General features: G+C 45.0%; 1 protein-coding gene across 2 annotated transcripts in view; it reads left to right on the forward strand.

Annotated features, from left to right (window-relative positions):
• Nucleotides 1–7,192, forward strand: part of C1QTNF12 (C1q and TNF related 12) — a 40,518-nt gene extending 33,326 nt beyond the window's left edge. For both annotated transcript variants that reach the window (XM_055001562.1, XM_055001563.1), the window contains 2 exons: nt 2,817–2,895; nt 4,808–7,192. In XM_055001562.1, coding sequence (XP_054857537.1) covers nt 2,817–2,895; nt 4,808–4,906 — 178 coding nt within the window. In that variant the 3' untranslated portion in view covers nt 4,907–7,192. The remainder of the gene's footprint in view (nt 1–2,816; nt 2,896–4,807) is intronic.
• Nucleotides 7,193–16,694: the final 9,502 nt, after the last annotated feature.

Raw genomic sequence — 16,694 nt, forward strand, 5'->3', positions numbered from 1 at the left:
TCAGATGGTTCTAATGGCAGCCCTGTAAAGTCCATGGAAGCCATTAAAATTGCAAGCAGAGTTTGGGAACGTTGCCCCGCCATGAATCCCATTCTTCATGAGTCAAATGGAATTGCTCTCGCCGTTAAAGTTCTAATTTAAACAGTTTATTGGAGAATGAAACAACAGACAGGGCCCCAGAGAATCGATGCCAGTCTTTTTTTTTCCCCCTTATGTTTTGTTGGCAACAAAAGGCCTTGGAAATGGTGCTAAACTTATTTGTAAAACTGAGGTAATGGCAAAAGGAGACCTGCTTAACCCATTGGCTTGGCAAGGGCCTCGGTTCCCCTAGAGAGGGGTTTTGGTGGAGTCCGTCATAGACCCAGACCAAGAACCACTGAGGATTTTTTCAGGGTCCATTTTGGACACAGACATATCACAATACAGTGAACCGAGTCAGATCCGTGTCTCCTCTAGCGAGGGACTGGCTATTGACATGGAATGTGACACAGACAGGCAGACAGTGTGGGGAGTTGGCGGTTAGAGTATCAGGGAGTCAGTGGTTAGAGTATCACGGATTTGGACCGAGGAGACCTTGGACTTTTACTTCTCCTCAGATTAATTACACAGGAGACCACATTTTCAAAAGCAATCCGTTTCAAACATTTTGTTCCTTCTTTGCAAAGAACCCACAAATCGTAATCCTTGTTTTGCACGAATGCTTCTGTCCCCACATCATTTTTTTCCTTTTAAAATTAACAACTTTTTCAACCTTATTTTTGTGTCCATGGCATACCGACGGCTGGAAAGAAACCGATGAGATCAATGACAGCAGCTGGTACTGAGACAAACCGATGACCCGGTACAAAATAAAAAAAGAAACAAAGATGGTTCGAGCCTGCCTCACGAGGCTGTTGGGAGGATAAAATAGGGGAGAGGGAGAGAGAGAGACAACTGCCAGCCAGAATTTCTTGGAGAAAGAACAGGATAAAAATGTGATTGGCTGTGTCTTTCCAGCATCTCCCGTGAGGATCTTCCCTAATTAATGAGCTTTTAAGGAAAGGAAAGGAAAGGAAAGGAAAGGAAAGGAAAGGAAAGGAAAGGAAAGGAAAGGAAAGGAAAGGAAAGGAAAGGAAAGGAAAGGAAAGGAAAGGAAAGGAAAGGAGAAAAGATCTTTCCCAGTCTGGCCACCTTGAGAGTCAGTAACTGGAAATGCAAAGGAGTGATTTGGGACCCTGGGATCTTTTGCATACAGTGCGAACTGTGGCCCAGATATCCTGGGTATATGACTGAAAGCCAAGCTACAAGAGACTAATTATACGAGGACGTGCACATAAAGGGAGTCGCAACGTTAGCCGGGAAGCTGAGTTTTAAAAGAGATCGGAAGGCTTTGTCAATTTCCCCTCTCTACAGAGCCAGGGAGATCCTTGCTCAGAAGGTTTGTTAATTTCCTCTTTGCCTCCCAAAGGCTCTGTCAGTTTCACCTCCCCTTCTAGGAGGCAAAGAGGAAATTAACAATCCCCCTGGGGAGCCATCTCCCTGGCTCTGTAGAGAGGGGAAATTGACAAAGCCTTCCGATCTCTTTTAAAACTCAACTTCCCGGCTAACATTATGACTCCCTTCACGTGCTCCTCCTCGTGTAATTCTTCACTCTGAGTCAAGTCACTGTTCTAGCTAGCCTAGTAATGCCTTCTCCATCCAGCAGTACCTGTCCAAAATTAAGTGGCTCTTTCCCAGTCTGGCACCCAAGATACATTGAAATGGAGGTACTGAGGCTTAGTTCTAAACAGCTCCGCCCACTATCCCATGCTGCCCCATGTTTGTGACAGCCTCTCACTTCAGATGAAATCACTGCTCTACGAGGAGGGGGAAACCGTTGCGCGCCGTAACTGTGACAGACTGCAGGCAACCCACAATCAAATTGGTAATACAAAAGCCCCAAATTTGCAGGGGAGGGCAATTCAGATGGGGAGAGTTTGACTGTGCCCCCTTTCTCAGGGCTTCTCCCACACCTCTTGGGAGTGGCAAACTGGGCCTGGGTTGGAATAAGGCCCATTGCTCTGGCAAGATGAGAGCAAGTCCAGACCGGCAGTCAGTTGGGAAAGGGAGACATTTTAATGGTGCGCGTGCACAGTTTGCCACTCATGCGCAACGCTGTGGGGGAGGGGGAAGGAAGAAAGATTTATGCGCACAAGAGCACGCTGTCATTCTGCTTCTGTCAAGATGCGGTTTTCGGCTGTGGTTCCATTCTAACTGCTAGTATTTATTTATTTATTTAACTTTATCAATACCCTGCCTTTATGCCCAGTGGGGACTCACAGCGACTTATATCACTCCCTTAACTTTCATTTTATCCTCACAGCAACCGTATGAAGTAGCTTAGGCTAAGAGTATGGGACTGGCCCAAGGTCACCCAGCAGGCTTCCATGGCAGAGCGGGGATTCGAACCTGGGTCTCCCAGATTGTAGACCGACACTCTGACCACTGCACCACTCCCAACTTCCCACACTCATTGGAAAGCAACCTTTTTTTTGGACTGAACTTTCTGGAAAGAGCACTAAATGTCCACTCTCATAGGTGGGAGGGGATAGAATATTTGGCATGGCTAATCTTTTAAAAGACCCTTTAGAGGAAGCGCTTCTAGAATGCTGACACAGCTGTAGTTGATTCCAAGGTTTTCGGAATATGGTCATATTTTAATATTTTAATGCAACAACTCTCTAGTCCTCAGCATTGTTCTATTATTATTTTTTAAGCACAGTCACTTTTGGATCAAATTCAGCTTTACTAAACTTCTGACCTTTCTGTGGTTTCCCCTTTCTTTTGTGTCTCTGTAGGTCTTTGGAAGTGATTGCCGGCTTGGAAAGTAATAGCAAAATCTTCACTGTTTATGTCCATGGATTACTGCAGCTACAGGTAAAGGAGTTGGAACCGAACTGTAGCTTCTGCCTGATGCGAGGGTGGGGCCTGGGGGAGGCGTGCCGGGGATATTTTAGAACAATGTATCAAAGCACCTGCCCATTGTTAGAAAGAAAGGCCAACTTCTGCGGTTTCGTTTTCCCTGTTCCCTGCCTGCCTGACTTTGTTCCTTCTTGATGTGGGGGTCCCTCTCTCTTGGCAGTCATAGCCCCAGTCTTGGTCCAAACCTGTGGGCCCTGCAGGCCTCTCCTACTACAAGCAGTCTATAGTATCAGTGAGGGGGGGCACTTACCTCGTCACTAGCCAGTCCCGGGTCGAAAGTGGAGGGGTTCCTCTCAGAAATGGGGATTGGGTTGCCAACTCAAGGTTGGGAAGTTCCTGGAGACTTGGGGGTGGAGCCTGAGGAGGGCGGTGTGGGCAGGGACCAAATTGGGCTATAATGAATGCCACAGAGCACACGCCCCACATCGGCCTTTTTGCCTTTTTCTCTGCAGTCCTGGCTCAGTAAAGCAAGCATGCCTTCCCTTCTTCCAGGGGTGTAATAGTGGAGCCAAAAGAGACAAGACGCCTGATACGTGGAGGACACTTGTCCGTTTCCTGCAAGTTTCCATGGGAAATGTAGTGAGAAAGAACCTCTATCAGGGAGAAGAGGCAGAATCTCCCCCCGCCCCTCCCTGGCAGAGATTCTTTCTCTAGGCCTCTCGTCTAGTCTGCTCGGCTCCCTCTCGCCGCTGCCAGTGCGCTCAGCTCCCGAGTGCATTTAGGGGAGCAAGGGGGAGTGTGCTGGCGAAAGGAAGCGTGCTCCTCTTGCTCCCCCCTTGCACTTGAGAGCAAAGTGTGCTAGCGGCGGTGAGAGGGGCAGGGAGCAGCAGGGGTGATTTGATAAAAATTGGGCCCCGATCTAGTGTTGCGTTGGGAATGACCTTATTCCTGGAGTGACAAGGAAGTGCTCAGGACTGGAGGCAAGTACTCCCAAGGCGTGCACCCCTCAATCCACCCAGTCCCCCAGTTTGGGCTCTGTGGGACCTGGTAACCCAAGTCCAAGATGAGAAAAATAAAGGCAGGATTTCTGTAGTCTGGAGATTGGTTGTAAGGAGGGAGGGACCCGGCACTCACCTTTTCTTTGCTCCTTCCATCGCATGCATGCTCCTGGGCCTGCACAATGATGTCACTTCTGGGAAGTGATGTCGTCACACAGGCCTGGGAGCATGCACGTGCCTTGCAGGGGGCAATTGGGAGCTGCAGCAAAGTGTGGGAGCATCCTCGGGGCAGTGCGACGCCATCACTCCTAGGAGTGACATTGCTGCACTGCCCCCACCTTTCCCCCTTGCTGGCTAGGTGAGTGGGGGGGGGGGCAGGGGATTCCTTGCTCCCACCAGGGCATCTAGGATCCCTCCTTGTAATTCTGGGAGCTCTCCAGGTTCTGCCTAAATGTCCACAACCCTAAATGAAAGTTGGGGGTTTCAAGTTACCATGTAACCGGCAAGAGTTCTTCTCTCAGTTTGCATAAGAGTAACCATGGTCGACCCCAAAAGTCACTGAGAGCCAAGCTACAAGTGACGCCTGACACAGGTTGGACACTTGTCAGCTTCCCTCAAGTTTTGATGGGAAATGTAGGCGTCCTGGTCTTGCAGCTGTAATGGAGAGCCAAGCTGTAAAACCAGGACGCCTACATTTCCCATCAAAACTTGAGGGAAGCTGACAAGTGTCCAACCTGTGTCAGGCGTCACTTGTAGCTTGGCTCTGAGAGACCAAACAGCAGTATCCACTTCAAACATTCCCCCTCGATCAAACTGGGCCACAACAAAAGCTTTCGCTAACAAAACTATGGGCTCGATCAACACAAGTTTGAATCCCCTAATCTCTCTTCCTTCCCCCCTTTCCCTCTTTTTTTGCTTCTCTGATACAGGCAGGGCAGTACACGTCAATATTCATAGACAACAGCGCCGGAGCACCCATCACCATTCAGAACGGGTCCGATTTCATGGGAATGTTCATGGGAGTGTAACTCCAAACGGCCATCATTGCCGCGCGGTGGGGGAAGAAAAAGAACGCAACCCAGAATGTACCGATCTGAACTCTGATCCCCTCCCGTCCTGGAGAACTGCCTTCTCCTTGCCAACTGACTCGGGTTGTTACTGACTTAGTCAAACAAATGTACCTTTCCTTCTACAAGGATGTAACGATGGTTTGAGGTGGAAAAAAACAGGGACAGGCGGAGGCTCTAGCCACTGAATGGAAAACCAAAATCTATTTTCCCATTGTAGAAATTCCATCCTTCCCCCTAAATCCTGGTCAGAGGTCTGAGCACCAAATCTGGCTTGTTTCAGGTATTATGTTAAAAACAAAACAAACCCACCATCACAAAAAATCCAGGGAAATCCCATCTGGATCTTTATTAGTGAGGGCTGCGTTCCTGGGGTGGGTGGGTAGCATGGGCGGTTGAGAGGTAGTGTGGTGTAGTGGCTTGAGAGTTGTAGTAGTACTTGGGAGACCCAGGTTTGAATCCCTACACAGCTTATTGAGATTGCCTTGGGCAAGCCGCCGTTTCTTCCAAGTAGTTGTTGTGAGGATACAGCAGAGGAGAGGAGAGAAGATGTAAGCTGCCCTGAATGCTTCAGAAAAAGGGTGGAATGAAAATGTGACCCAGTTTTAACATTTCCTTTTTATTTTTCACCCCCACCCCCTCCCAGTTTTATTGCCACCTTTTAAAAACAAATTTTAAATACAGCCTTGGCGATACTTCTGTTCACATTTTGTGCAACTGAACTGAAAACAGTTTTACCCAGGCTTGCCTGCACATAGGGAACGTTTAATTGTAAAGCAGCTTAAATTACAGAGTTTTGTAAGATGCTTATCTTGGAAATTGTGGTCCTGTCTGTCCCCTAGATGGGAGAGGACTTGAGGGGTGGAGAGAGCCAATAGTTGATCAATTTAGAGCTTCTCAAAAGAAGTGTAGGATTTAAAAATAGTAGCAAATCAACTAAAAGCTGTCACAAACAAAGGGAATTGCGAATCAGGAATGAGAGACAAGCAAAGCCAGTTAAGAAGGGTAGAATCACCTCTGTCCAAATTTGGGGGTCCATCTACACACACAGACACAGACACACACACAACACACAGACACACACACAACACACAACACACACACAGAGCAGTGTTAGATCCCCGATTTATGCAGACATTCCAACTTGCTTTCAAGCCATCAGTGGCTCCTGCTTGGAAAGTTTTTGGGGGACGGCTCTATGGTCGTGTGTGGTTTTTTCCCCCAAAAAAATAGTTTAATAAGAATTATAATTAAAAGACCTGTATATTATCTGTGCTTCACTGCAAGTTCCGAGCCCTGCTCAAAGAAGATGGAAGAATGCAAGTTTGGATGCTGAAATTGGTGCCACGTCATCAAAGCGATTTCCGTTGGGGCTGAGCTGTTCATTTCGTAGTGCTTGTTTCACGTTAACCAGGGAAGGGGGAACCTCGAAGTCTTGATGTGTTTGGGCACGAACAATGCAAGCTGGCTGGCAAACTTTGCAATTCTTTCTCTTTGGATACGCTGAAATCTGGCAGATGGTGTGGACAAATAACCATCGACACCAACAGAGTAATTTGGAATGTGGGAGTTTTTCTAAACAATTCTTTTAGAGTAGAGCTCAACATTGTAAGAAACTCAGGGCTACCACTTGAAATGGCAGTCCCGTGTTGAATGCCCCTCCTGCTATCACTTGTTCCATGCCTTCAGATGGTTGTGCGTTTCCTTGCTTCCACACCAGCCCTAAAAAATGATGTGCAGGAAGGAGGTGCATCACTGGAGGACTTGACGTATATAGTACTAGATGTTACATAAAGGACAAACGAGACGCAAGACTGCTGTTTTCAGTGGAAGCGCTGTGTGTCTTTTAATGTTAAGTCTCTCCCTAGCTGAGCAAACCTAAGCAGTTACTCCCTTCTAAGCCCATTGACTACTTAGGATTATGGTGCCAATCTCTTAAAGTTAAACACTTCCCGGAGGCTGGGCGATTTTGTTTTTTTGTATTAGAGAAGGGCAAGAAACGAGAAGACAAATATTTCAGGCAACTGCAACCGTTATAGCAAAGACTCTTGGCTTTTCTTTTGTCATCTTATGTTTTAATAAGATATATAAATAAATCTGTATATTTAGTCACATTGTATACACAGCCGCCCCTGGGGCATGCATATAAAGTTGTAAACATATCATGCGCACCGTACTGGCTGCCAAACGACCTGGCATGGGATCCGCCGGCTGGTGAGGGGAGTGTTGACTTCTTTATGGAGCTGGTTTGGCATTGGCAGCGATAAAAACAAAATGTAGAAAATTCACTCCGTCCACTGTTTTAAGTCTGTTTTAAAGCTTCATATAAAGCACAGGGACATGGTATCAATCTATTACCAACTTCTGATTTAGGCATAATACAGGCAGAATATTCTTAATATCCTATTCCTGGTTTAGAGACTGAGAACCAGACTTCATCTTTCATGCACTACTTTCCTTCATGTTTGCTTTAACCCCAGAGCATATTGCTATGGTAGCACCAGTGCTAGCTACATGTGATGCTCAGATTGAGTTAATGTGGCCATTTTTCTTGCTTTTGAGCTCATATATTGTCATGATCACTCCCTTTGGACCATCTCCTTTTTATTGCTGTTGTGATATGAAAATAAAAGGGCTCATGGGTTCATTTCTCACCATGAAGAAGCAAAGTCGAAATAGATAGTCATATCGAGCCACCAAGCTTGCAAAATTTGGTGTTAGGGAAAAATCTTCCCTGTAGCACATCAAGGAGGGGGTAGTGTAATTGTCCTCTCCTGAATGTGCTAACTTTCTAGATGCTAGGAATTTTTCCTTGCCTATCTTTCCACCTGCAGATTATTATTATTGTTGTTGTTTATTATTATTTGAATTATCTGAAACAATCAACAATAAGCAGAGGTCACATGTTGTTATTGATTGGCCTTGCTAAGTGGATCCAAGTATCCACCCAAGACCTAAGTATCAACCAGATATCAGCGTAATATGTACGCTGTTAATCCCACAAGATCTTGATTTGTTCATTTTCTAGCACCTTTTCCACCTGATGTTCCCATGAATTCTTTGATACTGGCAAGTTATACTTGTTTATTATTATTATTATTATTATTATTATTATTATTATTATTATTATTATTCCGCCTTTCTCACTGAGATCCAAGGCAGATTACACACTGCAGGTGAATACAATATAATCAATAGTTTGCACTTTCACCGAGCAAAATACAATATGATCAACAGTTAGGATATTCAATGAAAACAGATACTACAGGGTATGGTAGGAGAAAATTTGAACACTAGCAAAAAGCTAAACACAGAGATGAAACCTTTCTGAATTAAAGAGTAATTAATTAACATGACATCTTTAGCAATGTGGAACTACCCAATAGGAACATATCTACATCAGCAGACAGTACTCAGTAGCCCAGTCTATAGTCCCTGGCTCTTATCAAGGTATTTCTTTGAGCTATTTCTTATGACTCAATCCTATAATCTGAGTAGAAAGCCCTCCTGAGTCATTCGGTTTTGCACAGATTTGGGATCTTGCCTTGAGTTCTGTGGTGGCAGAAAGGCAGGATATGAGTTATAAACAAATAGAATGTCTCTTACTTTCCGGTAAGCATTCTTATAAGCCTAGGCATGGTGATTAGAAAACAAGTTCCATTAAAATCAATGCATCTTACTCCTGACTAGGGATGTTTCTGAAATTCGCCTCCTCCAAATTTCTTCCTGGATTTTGGAATGCCAGATTACCCGGACTTGTTTCCAAACTCTCCTCCCCATTGTTATGTATTTGCCTTCCAGGTTGTAAGCAATGCGCTGTGCGTCTGCCATTAACCAGATCTTCCATTTCTCTTTGGTTCACTTTCCTCCATGTTCAAATACAGCAAAAAAGGAAGCAGTCTTGATGTGACTATACCTACATTTGTATCCACTTTCTTTTTGTGTGGTGGTCATACAATGCACAGGAGCTCACATGAGCGTTGGTAAAACATCGCACAAAAACAAATCCCAGATGTCTAGACATGATACCCTATTGCAGCGAAAATAACAGACTCGTGGCGCCTTAAAGATGCACAAATTTATTGTGGCAGAAATTTTCATGACCCGAATCCCACTTTTTCAGATGCATGTTTGTACACTTGTTGAGGTAGTTTCTGGTTCACGGATGCTTCTGCCATAATAAACATGTTAAAATGCCACAAGACCACACAAAAAAGAACCTTAATGTACAATAGCAACAAGGTTGCCTTTCTTGCAACATTCAGTCAGTGTGCGTGTGTGCATTCCAGGCATGGAGGCAGAACATGAATGGATGAAACGAAAGCTGTGGCAAATGAGGCATGCACGGCGAGTGCTCTCTACATACAAAAATAAAGAACAAGAATCCAATGCCATAATTCATATTAGAAATTCTCCCCATAAAACTGCAACGGAAGCAACACGCCGTCCTACACAGCACCGTGACATTTTGGAACAATACAAGATGGGTAGCCGTGTTTGTCTGTCTGTAGCAGTAGAGAAGAGCAAGAGTCTAGTAGCACCTAGAAGACTAACAAAATTTGTGGCATGGTATGAAGGTCTGTGAGCCACAGCTCAGATATCTGAAAAAGTGAGCTGTGGGTCATGAAAGTTCATACCCTACCACAAATTTTGTTGGTCTTCTAGGTGCTGCTGGACTCTTGCTGTTTTCAACTGGAACAATACAGGCACAGAATGGGGACGATCCAGCCATTCCTACTTCTGAGTAGATTGTGGTGAGGACTACGGTCCAAGATTTTACTGTACTGTGTATCTCCTCGTGCCATCTCTTTCCCTCGCCTCCCCTTTCTGTAGCCGCTAATGCAACCAGTCTTTCTGGCACCCAGACAGCTTTGTGGGCTCTGCTCTCAAGCGGCCCTTTGAATATTTTCCCTGGCAGGGATTGGACAGGTTGCGGGGTTTTTAAGCCCTCTTCGGATTTCAGGTTTTTGTAAATGATTTTGATGCCATATTCCAGACTGACTCCATGGGTATTTACATTGGATTAGCGTCGGCTCGCCTGCCTTTCCTCACCCGACAGAGACGAAAGCCCCGGGTTTGCAAACTCCCTGTGACTGGCAGGGCTTTTGACTCTTCCTATCACCCCCCAGCCCCCGCGCTCATCTTATGGAAACTCTTGGCATGAAAATGGGAGTGGGTTTTGGCTCGGAAAGGGAGTGTGAAATTGTGCGGCCAAATCCCTGGAGAGAACTGGAGGTCAAATCAGTTTGGGGACAGGATTCTCCAATGGGCTACCCGAGAACCGGACTAGGGAGACACTATGGTGGAGCACTTCTTTGCAGTGTGAAGGTCCCAGGTTCTGTCCCCAACACCTCTGGTTAAAAGGATCCTGACTAGGAAGTGTTTTTGAATTAAAATGTTTCTTTATTTAAACTATAAACTACACACCACAACACAATAAGCAACAAACATAGAGAACAAGAAAAAAAAACATAGTTCGAAACATAACACACTAACAATACATATATCTATAAAATTAAGAGGAAAAGAAAAAAAAATTACCTAAATTACACTACAAGTTGAGTTCCGATTTTCTCCGCAACAAGTATATAGCATTTCTAGAGTCCCACTTATTCTAAGTTAGTCACAAAACCCCTCTTTTTTCTATTGTTCCTGTTTCTTAATCTATAAATCCAGATGTCATCAAATCCTTGTTATCCATTTCATGCAAAAAGTCTATTAACGGTTTCCATTCAGTCAAGAAGTTAACTAATGTCCTTTCTCTAATGAATGCAGTAAGTTTTGCCATTAACGCAAACTCCAAAACTTTTGTCAACCATTCCTCCACCGTAGGCAATGTTGTAGTTTTCCACTTTTGTGCATAAAGTACTCTTGTTGCTGTAATAAAGTATAAGAACAGCGTTCTAAAACTTTTTTTTCCAGCTGGCTGTCCATTATTCCCTAATGTCTAATACAACCGGGGCGCCTCCACTGAATCACAAGCTAACCAACTACTATAGGAGGCAAAAAGGAAATACAATTCCTCTAGGATATTTAGTAATTTTTATCGAAAATTTTTTGGTTATATAAAGTGCAGACAGTGCTGAAGTGTATCAAATGCATACAAAAGTTATACAAAAATTATAATCCAGTATCAATGGTCCACACCCTGAAAAAGAAGTGATATGATTACTGCACCAGTTGGACTACCCACCTGTTATGGTCATGAATCTGTGATACTTGATTGTGTAGTAGTACATGGATGCTATTGATACTGGATTATAATTTTTGTATAACTTTTGTATGCATTTGATACACTTCAGCACTGTCTGCACTTTATATAACCAAAATTTTTTCGATAAAAATTGCTAAATATCCTAGAGGAATTGAATTTCCTTTTTGCCTCCTATAGAAGTTGGTTAGCTTGTCCATTATTCCCACCAGAAAGGTCTCTGGTTTCAGCTGAAGTTTAATCTTCAAAATCTTCTGAATTGATGATTGTATCTGCAACCAAAAACTCTCTGCTTTCTTACATGTCCACCACATATGAAAAAATGCCCCTTCTTGTTTAGCACATTTCCAACATACATTTGACGCCCCCTTATACATTTTATAGGAATAGGAAGTGCTGAGGAAGACCTTTCTCTGCTTGAGAACCGGGACAACGGCAGCTGTTCTCAAACTGAACGAGAAGGACAGAGGCTCTGACTCTATAAGGTTGCTTCATATGGCCCTGTTTATTTAAAATATTTACATCGGACAATGGTTAAAACTATATATACATTAAACAAAGAGGAGAGACTGTGGCTGATTCCGCACACGTTGGATAATGCACTTCCAATGCACATTATCAATCGTTTGAGGTGGATTTTTTGTTCCGCACACAAAAAAATCCATTCCAAATGATCTATAAAGAGGATTGGAAGTGCATTATCCAACGTGTGCGGAATCACTGTGTGGTTCAGTGGTAGAGAGTCTGCTCCGCATGCTGGTCCCAGGTTTAATCCCCGCATCTCCAGCTGAAAGGACAAAGCAGTCGGTGAAGTGAAAAACCTTCGTCCGAGACTGTGGAGAGCTCCTGTCAGTCTGAGCGGATGATATTGACCTTGATGGACCGATAGACTGATTCAGTAAAAGGCAGCTTCGTATGTATTGCTGACCTGGATAATTCAGGCAAGCAGCTAATCTCAGCAGCTCTTGGAAGCTAAGCAGGGTTAGCTTTGGTTAGTACTTGGATGGGAGACTTCCAAGGAAGTCCAGGGCCTGTGGCAAACCACCTCTGAAGTCTTTTGCCTTGAAAACCCTATGGAGTCTCCATAATTCAGTTGCAACTTAATAGTATTTTACACACCGCAACTCGCAATCCCTGGTGGAAGAAAAATAATCTTTAAAAAAAAATCACTGTTGGACGACGGCGTGATGTCACTTCTGGGCAAAATCTGCAAGGGACATCAGTACATCTTACCACAGAGTTTCTGGACCTGTGATCTCACTTCCGGGTTTTCCCTGGAAGTGATGTCACATTGTCACTCTATGGCACACCTCCCCCCATGTCCCTGCCACCCTGGACTCCCCCAGGTTGCCAAGCCCTTCTTGGTAATCCAAACCCTGAAAAACAATAAATCTCGGATGCCACACTAATTTTTTTTTTAACCAAAGGCAGCAATAGGAAAAAAAGGAAGTTGTGATTTATCAGGCTAGGGTCAAGGCAAATGTGCTAAACAAGAAGGAACACTCCACCCCTGAAGCAGCTGATTGGTTCCCCATGACCTGCCTTGGGTATAAATACTTTGAGGTCAGCCTGGCAACCAACAGGAGGACTGGAGGTGGAGAAATGTGAGGGCGAGCAACGTCAGGTACGTTGTAACGTTACTTCCAGTTAAAACCCAGGAGTGACATAGCATAGCTCTAGGAATCTCTGGAAATTCTATGATAAAAGGCTATCGTTCCTTGCCATTCCTAGAACTACCCTTCATCACTTACGGATTTGACATTGCAACATAACCAATGTTGATTTTTTAAAATTCTACAACCACCGATCGGAGGGGTGTTGGGCAAACAAAGCTGCTGGCAGGAAGCCTCCAGCCATTGCGGGAGACCTGGCAAACCAACTTCCAAGCCACCTGATGTAATTGCCAGTGCTCAGAGCTTGGGAGAACTGGGTGGGTGAGAGTATGACTAAATGTTCCAGGCCTCTCGACAGACATTGTGTGGTGCATTCCTGCACTGGTGTTGAAAGGTCTCCGGCCACACCTCACAAAACTATCCTGAGCTTTAGCAACAATCCCTGGAGAGATGACAGGCAGAGAATTTGTGTGTGGGTGAGCATGCCCACGTATACTTCATCCACATATATCTAGTTTTTTGCGGCAGTCACCAGTGTCTGGTAGCCTTCTAAAAGGTGTGTTAGTGTGAGATGCTGTCATCGTTGCTGCAGACCCTGCTCTGGTCATTCCACAGGGTCCCCTATCCCTCAGGAACAGCTTTTTATGGAGATTAGTGGGCTGCAGTGAGAAGGGGGGGAAGGCAGGGAAGATCCATTCTGCCACTGGAAAATTTAGTATGGATTCAACCCCTCGTCTCGACTTACCAGGCAACCTCTTGCCCCCATGCTCCAGCCCTGTTCTCGCTCTTGGAGCATCGGGACCAAACGGGGAGGGATAAGCTGATTCCGCACACGTTGGATAATGCACTTCCAATCCTCTTTAGAGATCATTTGGAACTGAATTTTTCGAGTGTGAAACAAAAAATCCACTTCCAAACAATAGCTAAAGTGCATTGAAAGTGCATTCTTCAACGTGTGCGGAATCAGCCATAGTGTCGCATGATACTCTAAGAATTTCCCTAATCTCTATGCCTTTTTAACCATAGAGACTGGGGGAATTCCTAGAGTGTCACGTGAATTTATTTTCCCTGGTTTCTGCCCCCAAATGCTCCTGTTCCCCCAGCTGCTCCCAGCTGGCCACCCTGTCCTTGTCTTTAGCACAAATGCACGCACATGAACACTAATGCGTCCTCCATGTCTACCATTTCACATAGTGCAGCTGCTGAACTTTACTTAGGAAATTTGTTGACATGTCGGGAGATGTTTTTTGACACTCTCTTTAACCAAAAGGACCCAAACTCCCTGGGTTTTCAGATCAGTAGAAGGACAGGCCATTTCGATAAACACAGCCGCATGCAGTGGGAGGCCAAAAGGCATGATGGATCTCGGAACAGTAGTCTGCATGTTGGATCCTGCCAATTCCTTCTGCTAGAGGAAAGCATCTCTGTAATTGAGACACATTTGTAGGACCCAACATAATAATAGTAAGGCTGGGTTCTGTTAGGTTTTATGTTGCTGGTGTCTTCTTATGAGAAGACACAATTCTCTGGAAAAGTCAATGCATGCTAGGAAAAGTGGAAGGCAGTAGGAAAAGAGGAAGACCTAAAACGAGATGGCTGGACTCAATCAAAGAAGCCACGTCCTCCACTTCTCCTCTGAGTAGGTCTGTTAGAGGTAGAACGTTTCGGAGGTCTTTCATTCATAGGGTCGCCAGAGGTCGGAGACAACTTGACGGCACATAACATACACATTTTGCTGTTCTTTGACCATAATAAATGATCGGTGGATAGTGCGGCTGGCATCAGAATTTGGCATAGTTGGGCTCCTGCAAAGGCCCACTGTGTGGCAGAAGGTCAATCCCCAACAGCAGAAACTGAGAGCCAAGCTACAAGTGATGCCTGACACAGGTTGAACACTTGTCAGCTTCCCTCAAGTTTTGATGGGAAATGTAGGCGTCCTGGTCTTGCAGCTTGGCTCTCCATTTAATTGAAGTTTACAGAGCGGCTGTCTATGGGAGGGAGAACATGCATTCGGGAGGGGAGTGCAGGCGTCGGACTCTCACCGGGCACTCCCCCTTCCCCTCCGCTGAGTGTGTGTGTGTGTGTGGAGGGGGGGGGGTTCTGTAAACTTCAATTAAATGGAGAGCCAAGCTGTAAGACCAGGACGCCTACATTTCCCATCAAAACTTGAGGGAAGCTGACAAGTGTCCAACCTGTGTCAGGCGTCACTTGTAGCTTGGCTCTGAGTCAACCTCTCTGTTTCGAAAAGAAGTGCTCAAGGGAAGCAAATTGCAAGAGAATCGAAAGGGGCTTCTGGAGTGATTTTGCATTTCCTGGAGGGAGGAACCCCGGTGGGATTGAAGCAGTGCCTCTTCTGCGCTTCTGAAGATTCTGTGGGGGGTTATACAGAGGTCAAAAAAGCTGCGGTCTGTTCCCTCTGGCATAGCTTCAGTGGCTGTAGGGTTGCCAACTTTGGCTTGGGAAATTCCTGGAGATTTGAGGGTGCAGCCGGGGGAAGGCAGAGTTCGGGGAGGGAAAGAAGCTCAGCGAGGATGAGAGGCCGTCGAGTCCACCCTCCAAAGCTGCCATTTCCACCGTGGGAATTGATCTCTGTAGTCTGGAGTTAAGGCCCCACCTGGAGGCTGGCAATCCTATTGGTGGGAGGGGGCAAGTAAGGTCACCAAGTTCCAGGTGGGATCTGGCGATCTCCTGGAATGACAACTGATCTCCAGATTATAGAGATGTTTGTGTTTATGGGAAGGGTAGCAGCTGGGTTGGGGCAAGATAGGAAAACAATTTGCTGTAGGAGGTAATATTTCCTAAGATCTCGCCGGAGGCGTCATTTACTCATCACTTGCGTCACAAATGAGAAACATCATCGCAACCCCCAATCTATCCCTTAAAATCTGGCTTTGTTTCAAAACATGAGCTATAAGATACCGTGTTGCCATTTTTCTGCCTCAGCTCTTGGCAGAGTCTTAATTCTGTCAATCTAGTGCTGAGACAAGACTTCGTAGACCATGTGCCACAAAATGTATGCCAGCCACATGGTTTTCTGTTCGATTCACTATCCCCTTTCTGTTTGTTACAACGCCACAGACCGGCTGTCTGCTGTGTTCTCCTGCACCCACCTGGTCTGACTTGGAAAATTAATTTTGGAATTGACATATGTGCATCTTGACACATTTATCACTCTTTTTCTTCCTTACTAGCTTAAGAGCATGAATGCACATTGATCTTTACTCACGCATGAGCACATAGGCACACTGATTCGAACTAGGAATTAGACTAAATTTCGCAAGCACGCTGGTTTGATTTTAACATTCCTATTTTGAATTTAGCCCTGTTTACACATTACAGCGAATGCACGTACAATCCATGTACAGTGTACGCTGATTTTTCTTGATAAGCACATCGAGTAATTTTCATGTAACATTCAACACATGCACAGCAGAACATGTGATTGAAACCATGCATTTATCCAGGTACAGGTCCCCAGTTTCACTTGTAAAGAGAACATACATTGGCTATTTCTTACAAACAGAAGTACCCACATACATGCAGGATGTATGAGCATTCACTGTAACTTGTGAACAGGGCTTTTGTGTCTCCCTTGTAAAAATCAATATCTGCCAGTTTATTTTCTGCTATCTTGTGCTGAATGTTCCTATAAAATGCACACATTTTCCAACATGAGTGGCATATCAATGGCATGCAAGAAACAAACAAAAGACCCATCACAGTATTTTAATCATTGAGCATGTGTATTCACCTCTATTGGCAATCCATGGGTTGCGGGCGGGGGACTCATTCTGGAAATGGTAAAGTAAGGCAAACTAGGCATGTATATAACAAAGTGCAAAAAGCAATAAATCACGAATGGACAAGTGCCCCTCCGAAAACAGGCTCAGATCTTTTGGGACATCCACATTCAAGAATAGTAAAG

Source organism: Eublepharis macularius, chromosome 17 (genome assembly GCF_028583425.1).
Source record: "Eublepharis macularius isolate TG4126 chromosome 17, MPM_Emac_v1.0, whole genome shotgun sequence".
NCBI classification, from domain to species: Eukaryota; Metazoa; Chordata; class Lepidosauria; order Squamata; family Eublepharidae; genus Eublepharis; species Eublepharis macularius.